This window comes from Xenia sp. Carnegie-2017, unplaced genomic scaffold (genome assembly GCF_021976095.1).
Source record: "Xenia sp. Carnegie-2017 unplaced genomic scaffold, XeniaSp_v1 HiC_scaffold_13, whole genome shotgun sequence".
NCBI lineage: Eukaryota > Metazoa > Cnidaria > Anthozoa > Malacalcyonacea > Xeniidae > Xenia > Xenia sp. Carnegie-2017.
In genome coordinates this window covers 4,877,902-4,898,456 of record NW_025813436.1, presented here as the reverse complement: position 1 = coordinate 4,898,456, position 20,555 = coordinate 4,877,902, and the positions used below count along the sequence as shown (strand labels likewise).

The following is a 20,555-nucleotide window of genomic DNA, read 5'->3' as shown; positions in this document are numbered from 1 at the left end:
GTTGTTTGCTTTCATGGAGAAGGAAGGTTTATCAAGAAAAGGAAATGGAAGAAAAGAAAACGACCAACTCTTGACCAATCACGTTCTTGCACTTTGATTAGTTAAACGAAGCATTAACAACCAATAAAAATTTGCAAATTCTTCAATGCAGAGAAAAAAAAATGGCGGAACAAATTGCAAAAAGCGACGAAACTTTGAAATTATGCAGTCCCCCTAAACTTACTAGGATGGTAAAAATAGAGAAAAGAACGAAACCTAATTACGATAAAAACGTCAACAATCCTAGTCTGCCAACTCTTGCGGGCGAAGTGGCGGTAGCCCAGAAAAATCAGGTTTTAAGACTCGAAAAAAGGATCGAGTATTTACGAATCCTGAAGGAAAGTTCGAAGCAAATAAACATTTTACTTCTATTTTATTTCTTACGATAAGTTTTAGTCTGATTTCTTTTTGCACAGGCAGAACATCGAGAAGGTGGGATCTACGTAACCGTAATCTTAAATATTTCTTCATGCTTGGGTTTGGGTTTCATTAAAAAATTACTTGTCGAGATAATTATTTAAAGCACATAATTTTTTTTGTTGTATTTTCATAAAGTCTTGCATTCGAGAAGAGAAGCAGAGAAGCACGTTCAGGCAGTCGTGCGTAAATCCACTTTGCTTCAAGACGACATTCAATGGCACCAAAAAAGCTGGGAAGCTCTAAAGCAAGGTTTGGTAGAGCTTGAATTTTTTCCAATTATTAGTAGGAAATCGTGTTCTACGTGAAGTAAAACTCGTTGCGTTCCACAACCGAAAGATATAGAAAGCTTGGTTTGCACTAACAGCAAGCTGAAGAGGAGCTTACGCGACGAAGAAACAGAAATCGCGAGAGAAAAACGGTTCGTCAAAATGCACGAAAGCTAAAACGCAACACAAAAGCCTGGCTCACTGGCTAACAATTCTTCGTATACTTGCACAAATATAGTGGCTACGAGGAATATCGCAAGAAAATGTTTAAGCACCGAGAACTGAGCGCTTTGGAAGAAAATTCGAATGACATCGACGTGGATATTGCAGAAAAGACAAAGTATCGCGAAACGTTAGAGAAAGAATGTACGTATGTGCTTTAGCGGGATGAATTCATTTGTGAGGCGTTTCATGAAACATCACTACATGTTAAAAAAGAAAGCCTGCCATGCTTTCATATTGAAGCATAACATTCATTGCATGCACCATGAAGTATTTCCACATGCTTTCATTTTGAGCGTGGTTATTAGGTACTTGGTTGACAAAATAATAGCTTAGCTTGCTCAAATAAGTAAAATTGAAGCGTGTTGTCATGAGTAAAGCACACCATTGTGGACTTATCATAGTATTTTTGGACGAAATAGGGCACTAGATGAACATCCATGCATCATCTTTGAATACCCTATGAGTACTTGTGTCCAAATATTTTTTCTCGACGCTCTCATGTTGCGGTTATAGTGAAGGATTTGCAAGAATCGAACGACGTTCCGCGATTGTTGTCCGGTGAAATGGAGGAAATTCTGATGGCCGAAATAAGCACTTTGGAAGAGTCGTTACACGAGCTCCAAGAGAACTTGAAACGAAAACTCGAGGTTCGTAAATGTTTCGGCCTAAAATATTTTTTTAAACGTATCTCAACATGAAATTTAGTGTCTGGCGTTTGCTCTCTCGCCCTTTCTATTTGGCGTAATTTGTTTGAAGGAAAATCACGAAAAGGAGAAACAGGATAGACTGAAACACGAGGTGGAAAACTTACAGGTGAAAACTCTTAGATTTGTCCAATCTTATCGATCTTGTCTTAGGTTGACGATGACTTTGAAATATAGACGAAATAATGCTTTTGAAAACTGTATTTCTCGTCAATTTAACTCGATTCTCGTTTACAATGTTTTCTGTTATAAATTCTTACATATATTCTTCACAATTTATGTTCTTCAACACGAAAATATTTGCAATTTTTCGCGAATTCTAGAAGAAAAACCTTGCGCAAATAACGTGGACGCGAAAGCAGCTCCAGGAGACGATGGCTCGAAATAAACAATGGAATGAGCAGATATCCCGAAAAGAAGCGGAAATAAAAGAAATTCGACAAAAAATGGACAGTATTTGAAGTAGGAATTGTCGACTATTTATATATGTTGCATTTCGGGTTACCACCGTTTTCAGGATCAAACGCTGTTAAAAGGCATTTTATTTCAGGCTAATAAATTCGTAGTTTGCTGACTTGCAGTACATTGACAACTGAATATACATTGAGTATAATTTAAAGCTCTTTGAAACCAACAATTTGATTGCTTACAAACTTTTCACGCAACGTGATAACTCCCCACTCCACCCATTTGTGGGAACAAGTGCAAAATATAGAGTATTTGAAGCAGCACAACTTAAACCCAGGACTAGGGAAAATGCAATTGAATAAAACCAACAACTCTCCGTATAGGTCAAAATTGATTTGGTTAATATACACTACTAAAAGAATTCTACGTCGTTGTCACACACATCCGTGCCTCTTTAGCACCATTCAGAGTCAAAATCTCCCACAGTCAGTTATTTAAAGACTGAAAATAATATAAGTAAAAAAGTGCCATTTTTCGGTTCTTCATATTGACCGACATGTGAATAGTTTAGCAGTAAACAATAAGCAAAATGTCGAATTGAAACTTGTTAGGTCTTGCGTACGAGGTCTGGGCTAGAACCAACGCACAATGTTAATGTGCCTGGAAACTCAAATGATTCGGATTGAGTATAAAAAGTTTAAAAAGAACTCTTCTGAACATAACTCACTACCTCAAGCGCAAATTGCAAAGGCACTTTACGTAATTAAAAAGTAACTCTAGGTGTACGGAGGCGAGTTTGTGTCTTCTACGTCTGTACAAACATTACCGAAATTGTTTTGGCGAAAAATTTTCAAATGAGAAACTGATGAAATGGAGTTTGTGAAGGACGTGTTCATCCAACATTGAATTTAAGCACACGCTTTGATCAAAAACAGAAAACTTACAAAATTTGAGTATTTGGGGCTCAATAAGATATAAAGTACACTAGCGTAGAACCCCTATACTATAACTTTTTACGTTCTCCCTCCAAATCGCAAAGTCCGATTCTGAGGATCTGAGCTTACAGGCGTTCTAAACAAGATGGCAGAAATAGCAACTCTTTACATCCAGTCAGCGCGAAGCAAATACGTCAATTATTGAAAATATTATCGAATAAAGACGTTCATACGAGTGTGAAATACCTTAAACAACTTATCGTGGATGATTTTATGTTCTCGTTTCAATTTCGTCATCACCCAAGAGGCCGACACTCGCTATGGTCTTCAAAAAGATGTCCAGCAATGGAATTGCGAATGAATCCTGAATTAAAACAAGAAAGCGTCATGTTTTTCGTTTTCCAAAAACGATGTAAAATTGTTCTTGCATCATCGAAAACAGGTGCTGCAATGGAGAAGAGTTCAAGACGACAAGAAGAGAAAACCCACCTCCTTTGAAAGCATCTCGTCAACCTTCTTTCGACATTCGGTTGCTTCAATGGAATCGCCCTCCTTCGTGGTACATATATTTAAAAAGATATTTCGTATCGCGTTATTATGATCTCCGCATTAACTCACAAAATGTAGATTTGCCATCTTCACGAAAAATGACCTCTTTAAATAATACCTCGCTGATGTCGAAATCCAACAGTTCGTCGATATCTGCCCTCGACATGTCGAGAATTGAGCTGGCCAGTTCACAAGCTTGCACCATGGAAGCGCTTTTTTTTTCTTCCTCGAACTTTCTAATCCTCTGTTCGTTTTGTCGCGCTTTCTTCGCCGTCATTTCGTCAAGAATTCTTTTCATCAACGCCTAAAAAACGAAAAAACAATATGTTGTTCCGTTAAACGTTGCTGTGCTTCGATCATCGCACGCCATCATAATACCGAGCGGTTTATTTAAAACTAAGATGTCATCCGAATGAATTCTAGCATGTAATTAAGATCGTACCTTCATGGCATAAACCGTAGAAACATTTTCCCAAAACATGTTTAGTTCCAAATTTATATTAAAAATATTGCATGAAAAAAGTACTCGATGCGTCCTACCATAGCTTGTTTAGTCTGGCAGCGCATAATAGCGAAAACGTCAATTCAGAGCTTCGGGCGATCTGGAACCAACGTACCAAAGAACAAAGTGGTACTAAACCGAAAACAGGACACGCTTTATTAAGTATTTGAAGCTTTGAAAGATAGTTTGTCCAACTCAAACGTTTTTCTCCTTTTTAGATCTTTAAATACTTAAAAAAAACACGGGGTCAGTGGTTTCACGGTCATATAATTTCTTTCAACCTGCGTCCGAGCTGTCTTTGATGCATGGTTAACTGGTTGCGATGACAACTTGTTTGTTAGTCTGCTGTTTTGTTGCATAATCGTAATTTTCCGACTCTCCAAATAATAGGCTTAAACATATAATAATACTACTGTTATGATGAATATCCGGATTACACGAAAGAACGGTCTCATTTTCACGTGAATCCTGCTACGTCACTGCTCATATTATGCGCATGCGCAGCCATGGCAGGCCATCATGTAATTTTCGGTATGCCGTTTAAGAACTAAGCAAATGCATGTTTGATGAAAGCAATTCAAGGTTATAGTTTTATGAAGGTATGATATAAATTAAATGTTAAAATCGATTTGGACGACAGTTCTCCTATAGCTAGAAGATTTAAGTGTTGTCAAAAGCATGGACGTTGGGAGATTGAAAGTTTGGCGCGGGAGGGGGGGTATATACATATACATATACTGTGTTACATTCACAAAAAACTATGGATTTCAAAGAAACATAATAGTGCATATCATGTGTTTATGAATACAAGTCCCCCCACACTTATCAATCTTCCCAAGTCCATGATCAAACGGGCAACGAGCATACACTAATACGAACTTAAACATTGAACTTAAACAAACATTGAACTTAAACAGACAATGAAATGGTATGATATGCGTTAAAATGCGATTGCTGTTTGAGACAAAGATGGTTTTCGTAAAATTTGATAATCAAACGTGAAATATCAATTTCCAAATGATAACAAGAAAGGAAAATTTAAAAGTACAACGAAGTAATCATCTACGAAGCAACGGTTCTCACACCTACCCTTACGAACTTTTGAAATTCCTGAATTCGTCGAGTGGATTTATTCAAACGTTCTTCGATGCCGGAAAGCGTCGCTTGGCTATGATTGGCCAGATTATGAAGTTGCATCTTTGCAGCGTCTTCCATCTCTTTCACGGCCATCTCGGCTTCGTGACGTAACTGCTGAGCTTGCACGAGAAGTTTGCTCTTTGCAAAAAAATTTAAACAAGTAAATTATATCTGGACTTCGGTGTGACCATGCATGCAAATTTTTTTAACTGTTCTGTCGGATAAAAAAGCTAAAGCACTCCCCCCTGTTTTGAACTTTGCAAACACCACGTAAAGCAGGTGGTACAGTCTAACGTCTCGGCTCATTGGCTATACTGGTCCAGACCATGGGCCGATCGACGAAAAAGGTCTTCTCACACAAAGCAAACACAGAGAAGATCATCTGAATGGATTTTTACCTTCTTTTTGATTTCATCTTGACTTTTACCGAACGATTCTTTTATCCTCTGTTTCTCATTCGTCGTGATTTCCAATCGCTGCCTCAACGATTCCATCTACAAAAGCAAACAAAACCGCATACCACATTTACAAGGTCAAGCAGCAGTAAAACCAAACATTGTTGGTCCACAAAACGACAAAACGTTCGGCGGTTGACTATATTTTCTTCCGAGGTGACTTGCATGCATTATCGGTAATAATTTCGCGTTCAACAATCACGCAAAACGGACCCCTCGCCAAACTCTAATCCTTAATCTGAAAGTACTAGACTACGGTCGACATGTTGGTTAGTTATTAGATTAGGAACAATGATTTCGAACCCAATCCCCTAGATTTCTAACTACCGCGTCAAAGTGAGGCAAGGACGCCATCTCGAAAGGTGGTAATAAGCAAAACTCAAAATGGAAAACAAGCTAAAAGAAAGTTTTAAAAAACCAATCTTATCAAACATTATACAAATCAGATATAGACTATCAACTTTGCAACTGTATATCAACTCAAAAAAAGCAGATATTAGCGGTAAAAAAAGATAAGTTTTGCCACCTTTCAAGATAGCGGCTTTCCTCATTTTTAACAATAGAATTTTGGCAGAGTCAGATATCTAGAAGACTGGGTTCTAAGTCATTGAATAAGGAGTTATGACCACATCCGCCGATGTTATCGACGAACATATTAAGACGCGAAAGAGTACATACGACCGAAACATTCAAACGCATCAAGCTTCATTGCCACCTGTTTTTTCCTTTGCTGTTCTTTGTCGGTCAAGAGTCGAATCTTTTCCTCATTATCACGCTGTATAAAATTCCAAGTATTTGTTGAAAAGAAAGGGATGTCACTGAAACCGAGTGAAAGAGACGACAAAATTTTTGTACCAAATTTTCGCGTGTAGATTCAAGATTGTCCAGTGTAGCTTTTAGTCTCGACCTCATTTCATCCACGAAAATTTTCTTCTGGCTCAAAACCTGCTCGTGTCTGGAACTTCTAAAAACGGTATTCCCTATTACAGGCTCGTCATAAGCAGGGGGGAGAAAGGCTTGTCACGCTGTATCGCCCCCCCCCATCTTGTTTTTGACGGAATTGCATTACAAGTCACTTTTCAAAATACAGCTCCAAACTTGCTTGCAACTACACGCCATTATTTAGGCAATTTTGAAACTGCCAAGTTGCCACATCGAACGATGTTAAACAGGCAACGTTCCATGGGTGAAAAGAGCGAAAGTACATGAGATATGCATACTTTTCCTGAAATGCTTTCAGACGTTCTTGAAGCTCTTCGTTCGTTTTTCTTGCTGCTTTAAGTTCGATCGACAACCTGGAACACTCGTTTGCAGACAGCTGGCAGAAAAATCATGTGAATTAAAAGAGCAACAAACAACAAGAACAGTCTTTAGACTACTTAAAATATAAACTATGATAGCGTGTGTCAGTGTGGGTAATGATGAATGAACAACAGAGAACAAGAACAGTCTTTACACTACCTAAAATATAAACTAAGATAACGTGTGTCAGTGTAGGTGGTGATGATGAACAGAGAACAAAAACAGTCTTTACACTATCTAAAATATAAACTAAGATAACGTGTGCCAGTGTAAGTAGTGATGAATGAACAACACAGTCGTTTTACAACCTGCAAAACAGCACAGTATAACGGTTTTACCTTTAGTCTATCTTCTAAGTGTTTCTCCGTTGGATATGAAGGCACTTTGTTAGCACCAGATCTTTTCAACAGCTCTTTATTGCGCTTTTGACTCTCTTCAAGTTCTTTAGTGAGACGCTTCGGAAAAAAGAATTAAGAAGCCATAAATATAAGACAGAATAAAAAGAATGACGATGGATGCTAGCACCTTACCTCCATCGTTTGCTTGGACATTTTCAACCTTGACTGACACTGACTGTAATCGTTTTGAAGCTTTTCCTTTGTGCTGCTTTGCTCGGAAAGAGCCTGCGCCAGAGACTCTTTCGCCGACTTCAATACAGCAACTTGCTGTATTAAACTGAGAACTCTTTGTCGAATGATCTTCCCTTTGCGATGTGTCGAACGTTTGTACGTCAAACGAGTTCGTCTACTCGGGGTTTCGACTGAAGGTTGGATAAAAGACTCGCTCAATACTTTACCGAAGTTGTCAACATTGTCCGTCTTCTCAGGGTGAAGCGCCGAGTTTTCAGAAAACATCTTGCTTTGAGTGGAGCTTGTTGAAGGATCATTAAAGGTGCTTAATTTTTGCAAAGTTTTGATTGGTGAAGTTTGGGCATCGCGTTTTGCGTTGTCTTGTCGCTCATGTTTATGATTTACACGAAGTATTAAATCTCCGGTTGATTTTAGGAAATGTTCCTCGAGAATCGTGTCCGTTTGAACCTGAGGTGAGATAACGTTATAAAGAACAGAGAACGACAGCAGTTTTTACACTACCCTAAAATATAAACTAAGATAACGTGTTTCAGTGTAGGTAGTGATGAATGAACAACGGAGAACAAGAACTGTCTTTATACTACCTAAAATATAAACTAAGATAAAGTGTTTCAGTGTAGGTAGTGATGAATGAACAACAGAGAACAAGAACAGTCTTTACACTACCTAAAATGTAAACTAAGATACCGTAGCATTATAAAAGGAAAAATAACATAGTAACAATCTTCACGTGACATTCAAGATACCTGGGCATCACAACAAATCATCTTTTTGCGCTTTCCTAACAAGTCTTCTCGCTCAACTTGAACATATTTACTCTCGCATATTTTCCTTTTCTTCCTCTCGTCTTTTACGGTTTTGACTTCTCTTTTGTACTTCAATACTTCTCCCGCAAGACGATCCGCCATCTTTTCCTTCTCACTTAAAACCGGGAAAATGCAATCTGAAGGGAGATACGGTACGCCGCACGCAGTCGAGAAAAGCAGAGGCAGAATAAAGAAGAGTGCGCACCCCTCCTGGCCTTGGGTAGAAAGGGGGAAAAGGTGGGGGGGTACAAATTTAATTAACATGGGACATATTAATATACCAAGCAATCGAACAAAAACAATAGTGATTTGTGCTTGATGGAGCACACTTTCAAAATCCCTCAATCATTGTATAAGAGCAACAGAATTTAACAACAAAAAAAAAGATGACCCCAACAAAGTAGCCACCAATTTCTAATCCAAAGTAGAGCATCCTTCCCCCCCCCCAAATCCTCCCGGATCCACCCACGTTCAACTGACAGGAGGTGCACAGATTTTACCAGGTTTGCACCGATGTGATGTAAAGGTGTGGCTTGGAGCTGCTGGTCCTGTTGCTTTCTGAAGTATAATGCCTTCCTACTCACTCTTACGCGCAATATTTAGTCTACAATATTATAATAGCTCATAGAACGCACGTAATTTTGTGGAAGTGCGCACTTCCTCCATTCCCTCCTCCACCCACCCACTCCCCCTTTCACTGGCAAAACAATTGATGTTCATTACAATACCTTAAGTTTTTCAACAACGCCGAATTTTCATCTTCCTTTATTCGGCAGGTGTTTTTAACATCCTCCATCTTGGATGAAGAGGAATAAATGCTTTCATTGTTTTATCTACGAGGGAAGAGTTTCGCACCGGAATGGCGTCAACGCATCTTATACCTGACAACTAAGGTCGTCGTTTTTTTTCGCCAATCGTTCCTTTTCCGAACTCATCTCTTTCAATTCACGAGCATTATCTTCCTTCAGCTGTCGCACGAGTTCTGAAAATAAAAACACACACGAAATGAATGCGAAATGCGATTTTATATCAATCACGACGAAAAAAGAGTCGAAGTTCCAGGGGAACGCAAACTAGGGTACAACATGTGTCCCTTGCGATAGTCAATGACCAACCTCTCTTTTCATCTTCTAAGCACATGCGCAACTCGTGAATCGTCGCGACGTCATTGGAATGTTCTACCCTTAACATGTCAATTTCTTCCATAACATCATCTCTGTATTAGGGAATGATCCGTACTACGTAAGTAATTTCATCATGGAAGGATTTTCTGGGGGGGAGGGGGTGAGGTGAATGAGGTTGCCAACATCAGAGAAAAGTGGCTTTAGTCTGATGTCCTCTCAACGGAGGAGTTTCTGTGTTGTTATAAGAATGGATACCATCATTCATGTATCATGCATGTATCATTCATGTATCATGCATGTATCATTCATGTATCATGCACGTGACAGGTGTTTGCGTAGCGTTTGAAAAGAGGAACAATACACGTTAAAATCGAAGCAGTCGATGTCGCTATACTAAGATCAAACAAACTGGCGCTAAAATCGAAAAAAATTGATGTCGAAATTGAACCAATCTATGTTATAAACGTAACGAAAACATCTGCCAGAAGTGAATGGGGACAGATAAAGAAAGAATGCGCTAGCAAACGACGTCATATTAAAACATTCATGCGTATAATGACTCAATATGAATCAAACTTCGATAAAAATTCCTACAAATTTCGCACAATCCAGTTGAGCTAACCAATTGGCCAATCTAAAAATAAATATTTTTCACCTTTCTTTACGAAGTTTTTCGTATTCTTTCTTGAAATACTGCAGCTCGTTCCAAACAGAATCACTGTCTTCTTTTTGCAGTGTTCGCGGCGAGGCTCGTGGACGGTCTTCCTCGTCAATATGGTTTCTTGCAAAGTCGTCGCTGTTGAAACTATAAAAGACGTAATTCTAATCAGATCATCCTGGCTGTAAACTATCAACTACGCATTTCTGGCCAGCTCATAAATATAATAATAGAATGAAGTACAAACTATGAAAATAGGTATCCACAAACAGGACTAGAGGGCTTCACCCACAGGCCACAGGACTAAGGAGTTTCATCCACAGGACTAAGGAGTTTCATCCACAGGACTAAGGAGTTTCATCCACAGGACTGAGGAGTTTCATCCACAGGACTAAGGAGTTTCATCCACAGGACTAAGGAGTTTCATCCAAAGGACTAAGGAGTTTCATCCACAGGACTGAGGAGTTTCATCCACAGGACTAAGGAGTTTCATCCACAGGACTAAGGAGTTTCATCCAAAGGACTAAGGAGTTTCATCCACAGGACTAAGGAGTTTCATCCACAGGACTAAGGAGTTTCATCCAAAGGACTAAGGAGTTTCATCCACAGGACTGAGGAGTTTCATCCACAGGACTAAGGAGTTTCATCCACAGGACTAAGGAGTTTCATCCAAAGGACTAAGGAGTTTCATCCACAGGACTAAGAAGTTTCACCCACACGAGAGAGGAGTTCCATCCAGAGAACTAAGGAGTTTCACCCACACGACTAAGGAGATTCACCGAGACGACTAAGGAGTTTCATCCACAGAACAAAGGAGTTTCACCCACAGGACTAATTAGTTTCACTCACAGAGCTAAGGAGTTTCGCGCACACACGAATGACTCATATGTATTTTGCATTGCTCTGAGTAATGGTTCTACCTCGAATTTTCAAACGTTTGCAACTGCTTGAGGACAATCTTGTGCTCGTGTTGAAGATTTTTGTAGCGTTGCAATCGATTTGAATGAGCGGCTCGCAAACTGTCAAGTTCATTGTCCTACAATCACCACATAACAAAGGTTATGATGATACAACTGTAGTTTTACTGCCCTACAATCGTCACAAAAGAATAGTTAACGTGATAGAGCAATCGAGTTCACAGTCCCACAATCACCACAGAATAGCTTTGATGTAAAACGACGCACAAATTCTTGAAAAGTGAACTACTCATGCAAAAAACGTAAGCAAACTTTCTCTTTAAAATCCGTCGCAGAACGTGTGACATACTCCATCTGCTTGAGGCGGACTAAACATAAATCGCCATATCTATCTCCATTGCGACATAGCAGTCTGCAGCACAATTCTCCGAGTAAAAATAAATGGCTAGAAAGTACTAAAAATGTATAACATGGCAGCCAAATATTCACTTCGATGTCGCCGGGCTATATGACCGTGAGCGCGGGTTCCGCACATGCGATCAATTTGAATTTTTTACGATAGATAAAAGCGCCGACCTTAAATTCTAAAACTTTCTTCAATTCAAAGATCTTATCGTCGAGTACTTTGGATTCCACGTCAACGCCAAGCGATTTTCCCTGAGTAAGAAAAACAAAAGTTTTCGAAAAAATCATCCTCAAAGTGAAGAAACTCCATCCATTTATATAGTCTGCTTACGTTCTTTTTCCTTTCATAAGAAGCTAAGGCCTTCTCTAACGATGAAATACGTCTTGAGAAAAAACAGAATAAAACAGAACAAGTTTTACCAGATGTATAAATTTTAACTTGAGCCGTATGATACTTTGGGCTGGTCTGTTTTTCGCGAGTGACGTCACAATGAAACTCGAGGATTCATGTGAAGTTGAAACGAAACACCTAACTAAATGTCCCAGCCTGGCATTTTACGAAAAACATGGTGAAATTCTGTGCTCGAAACTGAACGTAATACAGTCTGGTGTCTTCATTGAGAGTTAGCCATTTAATCAAAAATACCCGACTCCATATGTACTCCAGACTGATGATGCCTTCATCTGGAAATATCTGATGTTGAAACTTATCTGATCTGGAATCTTCATCAAGAGTGATCTAATGTTAAAACTTGAGTTCCTACATACTCCAGTCTGGTGTATTCATCGGGAGAAATCTAATGTCTGAACTCAAGTCCTTTTATTTACATTCGAATGTTGTTTCTACTTAAGGAAAGATCTACTCTCAAAAGTGGAGTCCTCGTGTACACCGGTCACGTGTACACCACATCACGAGTACACCAGTCACGTGTACACCAGTTATGTGTACACCAGTCCGTCACCTTCATGGAAGTTATCTGATATTGAAACTTGAGATCGGTTTTTCAGTCTAGTGTCTTCAACGGTAGAAATCTTGAGGTTAAAACTTGAGTCCTTACACAATCCAGTCTAGTGTCTTCATGAAAAGTGACCTGCTGTTGAAACTCGAGTTCCTGAACACTCCAGCCTGATGGTTTCATCTGGAGTTAATGCTGACACCTGCCGGGAAAATATTAATATACAACTCCTTATACCTATTTCGTTGCTGTAGTGTCTCTATCAACGTTTCCTGCTCGCTTTTCATTGTATCAAAATCTACCTTCAGTGTCGTCCATGTTTCAGAGCCCTGTGAAATAGACGCTTACCATAAATTACTTTCGATTATTTCACCAAGAAACAAACGAAGTATCAGCATTAAGCAGCAACAACAAACAGTGAAATCAAATACCTGTTGCTTGGACTGTTCCAATTCTTCCTCCAGAGTCTGCCGCAATCTAGTGGCTTCATCCAGCTGCTACAAAATAATCAATTTGCGCGCGTTTAGATTGAATTCTTCGGTAATTTAACTTTTTACTCTCACGAAGTATAAATGTCTGCCTCTTTTATAAAATAAATGATAATCCGAAAAAAATACATCATGTTATCTCACATTTGAGTCGAAACCACGACGATTTAAACTGTAATAGTTTCGATTCATTTCAAAACCATCATCGGACAGAATGATTATTTTGAAATAAAACCGAATTATTACAGTTTAGATCGTCTTGCTTATAATTCAAATTTGAGTATAAACTCGAGGATTACCTCTTTTAAATCCAGGACGTCCGATTTGGATTTCTCTTCTTGCGCTTTAATAACTAAATAACAATCGTTTTTTTAAATTTTGACGAGTGCTCGAGTTAACCACAGTTTCAAAATCAAATCATTGCACTTTTAGGAAACAAGACTGTGGTTCTATGAGACCTGACGGCAGAGATGGACCATGAGTGACTTTCTAAGAGGGGGGAGTGCTCTAGTTTGGATTAGACATCCGTGGGAACTTCGTGGTTGTTGTCGTGCCATGTCGGATATTATGTGCAAAATCCTGTCACCGTGGTACCATGATTGGGAGATGTATTTAGGATGAGTGTTTTATTAAATACAAATCACATTCGGGTAAATTATCACCACCCCCCTGTACCACCTCTAAAGACACGGCCAGGAAGAGAGCATACACCAGCTCAAGAAATTCCATCTCTGATCGACCGTAGTCTTAGTTTTAGGATACTTTACGGTGGTTTTGAGGAAGCAGGTCTCTACCTCAGGGGCCGGTTGTACGAAGCCAGGATAGCGTTATCCATTGGATAGCAAGTTTTTTTATACTTTTATGAAACTTTTGAAAGGCGAAAAGTATAAGATTCGAACTGAACAATCACTGAATTAAAACATTGTTTCGAAGATTACGAAATTTCTTTGTCGTAAGAAAAATATATAAACACCTTTTTTATAAGTTTGAAAACTTTTGCTATCCAATGCATAACGCGCTATCCAGGCTTCGTGCAACCGGCCCCAGATGACTGCTGACGAATACACCAGACTACAACGATTCATATTTCGAAATCGAAAAATTTCTGTAGGCACCGGAATGGAATAGTTAAGGATCCAAGTTTCGAAATCAAATCGCTTCTAATGATGGCAAGAAGAAGAGTTTTCCAAACGATACCTGATTGAGTTTGATCTTGCAACGATTGCAGGTTCTGAATCAAATTTGACTGTTCCTGCGCATGTGCACCACACTGACCGTGAATATTTTCGAGCTGGTTCAACTTCTGCCTGGGATGGTGTTCACAAACTCATGTTTAACATCTTCATTAGCGTGAATTTATTTATAGAATTTACGTAAGAAGAATCACCTGAATGAATCTAACAGCGTTTCCTTTTCGGACAAAAGCTGTTGGTTTTCGTCGTTCGCTTTCGATTGCTGTTGCAATTGTCTTTCTCTTAAGCGCAGCGTTGTCAAACAATCTTCACGCTATTATTTATTAAAAAAAGGTGCAAATTAGCGATCTATGTAACTCTTCCCAAACCCTGAGCCCAGTAGTAGTTTTTTTGCGTGTTTTCAATTTCTCTTTTGCTTTCGAGTAGATTATTGAACGACTTCTCCTTATATCTAGAAATGGGCTTTTCTCAACCGACGAGATTGCTGTAATTTTGCCATGCACGTATTCGATCAACTAAAGCCAAACTACATAGACAACTGTCTCAAAGGCATTCAAATAAACCCTTAAAAAATTATATCAATTCAAGATTACTTAAACGAAGGGGATGAATCCGCGATGGTTTTGCAGGGGGGGAGTGCACTAGTTTAGATGAGAATTTGATGGCTACTTGTTGCCACACCAAGCTACCTCTGTTATCTCTTTGTTTTTGATTGGGAGATTTTGATTGGACGTGGCACCAATCTATTACGCACCAATCACAATTGTTTTTGCTTAATTGTTCAAAAATCGGCACCCTTCCACGCCTCTCCCCTAAATTCATCCTTGCTTGAAAGGAACAGGTAAATGAAGAAAGCGATGAATAGAACTGAATAAATAAAGAGATCTTCCCAGTTATCCTTATAAGAACAATAGACACGACGACAGTTGTCCTTATAAGAACAATAGATACGACGACAGTTATCCTTAAAAGAACAATAGACACGACGACAGTTATCCTTATAAGAACAATAGATACGACGACAGCTGTCCTTATAAGAACAATAGATACGACGACAGCTGTCCTTATAAGAACAATAGATACGACGACAGCTGTCCTTATAAGAACAATAGATACGACGACAGCTGTCCTTATAAGAACAATAGATACGACGACAGCTGTCCTTATAAGAGCAATAGATACGACGACAGTTGTCCTTATAAGAACAATTTACACGACGACAGTTATCCTTATAAGAACAATAGACACGACGACAGTTATCCTTATAAGAACAATAGACACGACGACAGTTATCCTTATAAGAACAATAGACACGACGACAGCTGTCCTTATAAGAACAACAGACACGACGACAGTTATCCTTAAAAGAACAACAGACACGACGACAGTTATCCTTATAAGAACAATAGACACGACGACAGTTGTCCTTAAAATAACAATAGACACGACGACAGTTGTCCTTAAAATAACAATAGACACGACGACAGTTGTCCTTAAAATAACAATAGACACGACGACAGTTATCCTTAAAATAACAATAGACACGACGACAGTTATCCTTAAAAGAACAATAGACACGACGACAGTTGTCCTTAAAATAACAATAGACACGACGACAGTTGTCCTTAAAATAACAATAGACACGACGACAGTTATCCTTAAAAGAACAATAGACACGACGACAGTTATCCTTAAAAGAAAAATAGACACGACGACAGTCATCCTTAAAAGAAAAATAGACACGACGACAGTTATCCTTATAAGAGCAATAGATACGACGACAGCTGTCCTTATAAGAACAATAGATACGACGACAGCTGTCCTTATAAGAGCAATAGATACGACGACAGCTGTCCTTATAAGAGCAATAGATACGACGACAGTTGTCCTTATAAGAACAATAGATACGACGACAGCTGTCCTTATAAGAGCAATAGATACGACGACAGCTGTCCTTATAAGAACAATAGATACGACGACAGCTGTCCTTATAAGAACAATAGATACGACGACAGCTGTCCTTATAAGAGCAATACATACGACGACAGCTGTCCTTATAAGAACAATAGATACGACGACAGCTGTCCTTATAAGAACAATAGACACGACGACAGCTGTCCTTATAAGAACAATAGATACGACGACAGCTGTCCTTATAAGAGCAATAGATACGACGACAGTTGTCCTTATAAGAACAATTTACACGACGACAGTTGTCCTTATAAGAGCAATAGACACGACGATAAAAAAACCCGACAAGAAGCTAACCGTTGAAGCGAGGAAATATATTGAAACTGACGGTCTCAAAACATCTGCAAACAACCCACTGACAATAGCAGTATAAAGTTGACGTCATATCAGAATGTTGCGTTCCGATGAAAAAACCAAGAAACAAACAAACCTCTCGTTTCAATGCTGCTAATTCGTCCTGGAGTATCTAAAAACCAGAAAACAAAAGCCTTGCTAAAACAGTCAGGTGAGCTTTGACTAATTTGATGATATATCTTCTTCGGTTTGTCACATTCAAGTGAGGTTTGACAAATTTGATGATATTTTTTCTTGATTTTTCATTGTCAAGTGGGGTTTGACTAATTTGATATTATTTTCTTGATTTTTCATGCGTTCACAGTCGTACCGAAGAATGCAACAGTGAAAACAAAGAAATTAAGAAGAGTCAGTGAGATGTTGTAAAACAGCATACCATGAGCTGACTTTTCAATCCGGCGTTTTCTTCGACGTGCTCTTTGCTTAGAATTTGATCTTCACTCAGCTTGTTCAATCGAACTTCAAGATCTTTCACAACGCTATGAAGCTCTGAAGAAACACGAAACACGACTTTCGTAATAAGGTATAACACACGAATCGAGTATACAATAAGATTACGTAAGCAGTAGCTTGCACGGTAAGGACTGGGGCAAAGTTGCAAACAGTTTTGAAACTTTGACATGAAACTGTGCTTGCAGCAAAATCCACAAAACGTGGTAAAGACTACCATCAGAGTACCTATGGATAGTTATGAGTACCTATGGGTAGCTGAGAGTACCTCTCTTCTCTTCATCCATCTCGTCTAATTTCGTTTTGAATTCGTTCTCGTCATTTTCCACTTTCATTTGTCGTGCTTTAATCTGGCAAAATGAAGGTGCAAAATAGGTAAGTACACTGAAATGTCCGGAACTGGGGAATATGAAACATTTAAACTATAAAGATTAGTTACATGCATTGAACTTTCCCTCCTGAGGCATATGAAAAAGTTAAACAAAGGCAGTACTTGTTACATGTAGTGAATTGTTGGAATAATGAATAATTCAAACAAAAATGTTGTAGCAATTTTTTCCTTTGCGCGTTAGCACAAAGCAGTTATGCGTCTGCCGATTCGTTTTTGGGACTGTATGCTATCCTACTGTACAGGCAGTCGACACACAATTTTCAATTTTACTCAATATAACTATTCCGCATCACAGATAATCTTAAACATTTCAAGCCTTTAAATTCACAGCCAGCGACAGAAGAACATGACTTTAAACGTGTCACAACTAATAAAGTATTAACATAAGTTCCTATTTCCGTTGTTCCATAAGTTCCTAGTATCAAACAACAATTATCTATTACTTATTTACATAAGTTCCGACAGATGTGACTACAGCTACATGCGGCGAATTTTCCGTTAAGGGGAAAATGAAAAAAAAATAAAATACACAACAATCACACATTGGACGATCGACAGATACAGTAAAGCATTCGGTACGAACATCTTGGAATTCTTACAATTTCGCCCACGTGAAATGGTGTTGATTACATAATTTTTAATAAAATGGTCGCAGGGAAAACACTCTCGTGGCTAGAAAAGTCTCGCCACGTCATTTCCAACATTCCCAGCTAAGAAAGATGGCAAGTCGCGGGAAAAATCTGCAAGGCGCCATCAAGACATACGTACCATTTCGTTCAAACAATTATTTTCCTCGACCAGTGCCTTGACTCTTTCCTCGTGTCCAGTCCTCATGGACTCGACGCGTTCTTGCAGTTCGGCTTTCTCGATCAACAGATCGTGAAGTCTGTGGCGTAGAAAAGAGCAGTTGCCTTCAGTTATCAACGCCACTTATCAATCACTAGATATTTCTTAGTTCTTAGAAAACGACATCAGTTGCATTGCCAGCTCGATAAGTGAGGGAAGAACAATATACATATGTGCATGTCTTCTCAAAGTAAGTTCTTCTGAAATCAATTGTTTTAAGGATCATATAACTTATAACATGCATACTTGATCTTGCCCTTCACCCCCAATTATTGAGTAGGTATTACACTGAACCATATGACCGTAAAAATAGACTTCTCTCAGCGTTGTAAGCTTGTGAATTTAAGGTCATTACAGTGGTCTTAACATTGCCACTGTGGATCTTAACTGACTGAGTAAAAATGACGTCATTATTATTATCGATGGCGCAGTTGAGACAAATACAAAAAATTGAAAACAAAAAATAGGCAGCTCTACATATAAATACACGTATACACTACGTATATCATTCGTCGATTATCAAAGTATTCGACAAGAAAACGTCATAGCCATTACAGAGTGAATGATTTGAGCCCGCGAGTATCGTTGCATGTTTTTAGATGAAGATCGTCTAGGTCAGTGCAGTCCTGAGACGGATTGTTGATGTTAGTGTTTACCGAAGTTTCCACAACCTTAGCAGTCTTGACTACCAAAAAAATTTCAATTCGTTTGCTCTAATAATTTTTTTGTTTAGAGCACCAAAATGGTTTCCTCTCCCATCTATTATTTGGATTCTTACCTCCCCCACTCATTCTCTCGAAGATTACAAAAGAGAAATAATGCTTGCCTTAGTCCGTGTGCCTCAAAGTCTTCATCACGTTGTCTCAAATCTCCAAGCAGCAATTCCTTTTCCTTCATTAAGAAAAAAGTTGTTAATCAAGAGACCCAATATCCCCAACCCATTTTACAATTTAATTAAAATGGAGAAATACCTAAAGAGCCAGCTAATTTAGTAGCTTTGAGCAAGGAAAAATCCAGGATGATTTTGGAGTGTGTGCTGTGGCTTGGATTATATTTTGGTTGCTACATACTTACCGGACATTGCCATGCCATGTCAGACTTTTGTTCAATTTTGCCACTCTTTATGTCACAATTGGAAGATATTTCATGAAAGTGTGCTCCTTGGAACACAAATCCCAATTGCTGCTGCATCAATGCCTGGTATATCATATCAATATTTTGTTGGGAAATTTGCATCCCACCCCTCTGCACTCCCTCTATCCAAGGTCATGTAGGGAACATCCCTCCGCATCCCACCCCTCTGCACTCCCTCTATCCACGGTCATGTGGGAACACCCCTCTGCATCCCACTCTTCTGCACTCCCTCTATCCAAGATCATGTGGGAACACCCCTCCGCATCCCACCCTCTTCCTCTATCCACGGTCATGTGGGAACACCCCTATGCATCCCATCCCTCTGCACTCCCTCTATCCAAGGTCATGTGGGGAACACCCTCCGCATCCTACCCCCATTACAACCATCCCTGTCTTTGAGAAAGGAGAAGTTCTCGAAAGCATTCCTTTGTTCAAGAGCCATTCAATATTTCATGTGCTTACATCTTTCAACTGTTGTAGTTGCAGGTCTTTGCTTTCCAAAATTTTCAGAACTTTGGCATCCCTAGTTTCGTTTTTTTCTTTTTCCCTTGAAAAATATAACCGCATGCAAAAGATTTTTTATAAAAGCAACAAGAGTAGGACTTTGAAATAACACCGTAGCTTTGTTATCTTAGGATGTTTGCCACACAAACTGTTAAAAACTGCCATTCATACCTTGCCATGACCAGACTGACGACGGACGAAAGATCCGGTTTCTCCGTTTGCAGCCTTTTCCACAAGGACCAAACAAAGTTCTTCTCCTCCTAGAGGATTTAATAAAAATTCAGTGAGAATGCATTGTTGACCTTAAAGAAACTTGGCCTTTCAGTCTTCGCTAATATTTTAAAATCTACTGTCAACGTACAAGACATTTTGATAAACTTTCGTATAATTCTTGATTTTCTTTAAGCAGAGCGTCCGCATCCAGTCCTGCGTCAAATTAAAAATAGGGCCTTGCATCAAAAACGTATGAAAAGACTCATTGCATGGTTTAAAACTATCTAGGCTAACTTAAACGGGCTAATACATACCTTGTTGGCGTTGCGCATTTTCTTCAAACCCTTCTATCATAATTAAACTAATCGTAATTCCAAAACTAAATGCAAAATTCGTTCGTATGTTCGCATGCAATCACAAAACACCACATATTTTACAGCATTATTCGCAGCAGCTTCCCAAGTCAATCGTGAAAACTGACAAGGTATTCCTAAATCAATCGTGAAAAGGCATTTTTCAAAGTGATTTCTTACAATAAAAATATAAAATCTTGTCGTTCAAATTTTCCGCCATTTTGAAAAAGGGCCACTAGTTCCAGTCCTATACAACATAC

At 38.9% G+C, this 20,555-nt stretch overlaps 2 protein-coding genes across 3 annotated transcripts; one reads left to right on the top strand and one right to left on the bottom strand.

Annotated features, from left to right (window-relative positions):
• Positions 1-161: 161 nt before the first annotated feature.
• LOC124433270 (colicin-K-like) lies at positions 162-2,115 on the top strand. The gene is made up of 7 exons (XM_046983031.1): positions 162-381; positions 595-708; positions 796-877; positions 964-1,091; positions 1,464-1,597; positions 1,707-1,763; positions 1,978-2,115. Exons 1-7 carry the CDS (start codon positions 162-164, stop codon positions 2,113-2,115), a joined length of 873 nt encoding a protein of 290 aa, XP_046838987.1.
• Positions 2,116-2,440: 325 nt separating this feature from the next.
• Positions 2,441-20,549, bottom strand: LOC124456700 (centlein-like). Of its 2 annotated transcripts, XM_047007077.1 has the most exons (33): positions 20,257-20,549; positions 20,091-20,155; positions 19,901-19,989; positions 19,688-19,772; positions 18,918-18,982; positions 18,014-18,131; positions 17,123-17,204; positions 16,781-16,893; positions 16,481-16,516; positions 14,274-14,392; positions 14,084-14,193; positions 13,186-13,238; positions 12,830-12,895; positions 12,636-12,727; positions 11,774-11,825; positions 11,614-11,694; positions 11,041-11,156; positions 10,118-10,267; positions 9,454-9,554; positions 9,220-9,320; positions 9,067-9,134; positions 8,279-8,453; positions 7,473-7,979; positions 7,281-7,397; positions 6,861-6,958; positions 6,496-6,604; positions 6,356-6,415; positions 5,584-5,679; positions 5,138-5,323; positions 3,665-3,850; positions 3,487-3,549; positions 3,244-3,361; positions 2,441-3,133 (listed from the first exon to the last, which is right to left on the bottom strand). In XM_047007077.1, exons 1-32 carry the CDS (start codon positions 20,294-20,296, stop codon positions 3,269-3,271), a joined length of 3,492 nt encoding a protein of 1,163 aa, XP_046863033.1. In that variant the 5' UTR covers positions 20,297-20,549; the 3' UTR covers positions 2,441-3,133; positions 3,244-3,268. The 2 variants fall into 2 exon arrangements, with proteins under 2 accessions (XP_046863033.1, XP_046863040.1); XM_047007084.1 differs by lacking the exons at positions 18,918-18,982; positions 19,688-19,772; positions 19,901-19,989; positions 20,091-20,155; positions 20,257-20,549 and having other exon boundaries at positions 17,103-17,204; positions 18,014-18,032.
• Between the last annotated feature and the right edge of the window lie 6 nt (positions 20,550-20,555).

Coding starts and splice junctions, on each gene's coding strand:
- LOC124433270 (XM_046983031.1), top strand. CDS start 162: ATGGCGGAACAAATTGCAAAAAGCGACGAAACTTTGAAATTATGCAGT. Junction 382..594: donor TTTACGAATCCTGAAGGAAA/GTTCGAAGCAAA, acceptor ATTTTCATAAAG/TCTTGCATTCGAGAAGAGAA. Junction 1,598..1,706: donor ACTTGAAACGAAAACTCGAG/GTTCGTAAATGT, acceptor ATTTGTTTGAAG/GAAAATCACGAAAAGGAGAA.
- LOC124456700 (XM_047007077.1), bottom strand. CDS start 20,296: ATGATAGAAGGGTTTGAAGAAAATGCGCAACGCCAACAAG. Junction 14,194..14,273: donor ACGCTGTTAGATTCATTCAG/GTGATTCTTCTT, acceptor ACACCATCCCAG/GCAGAAGTTGAACCAGCTCG. Junction 10,268..11,040: donor CAAACGTTTGAAAATTCGAG/GTAGAACCATTA, acceptor CGTCTTTTATAG/TTTCAACAGCGACGACTTTG.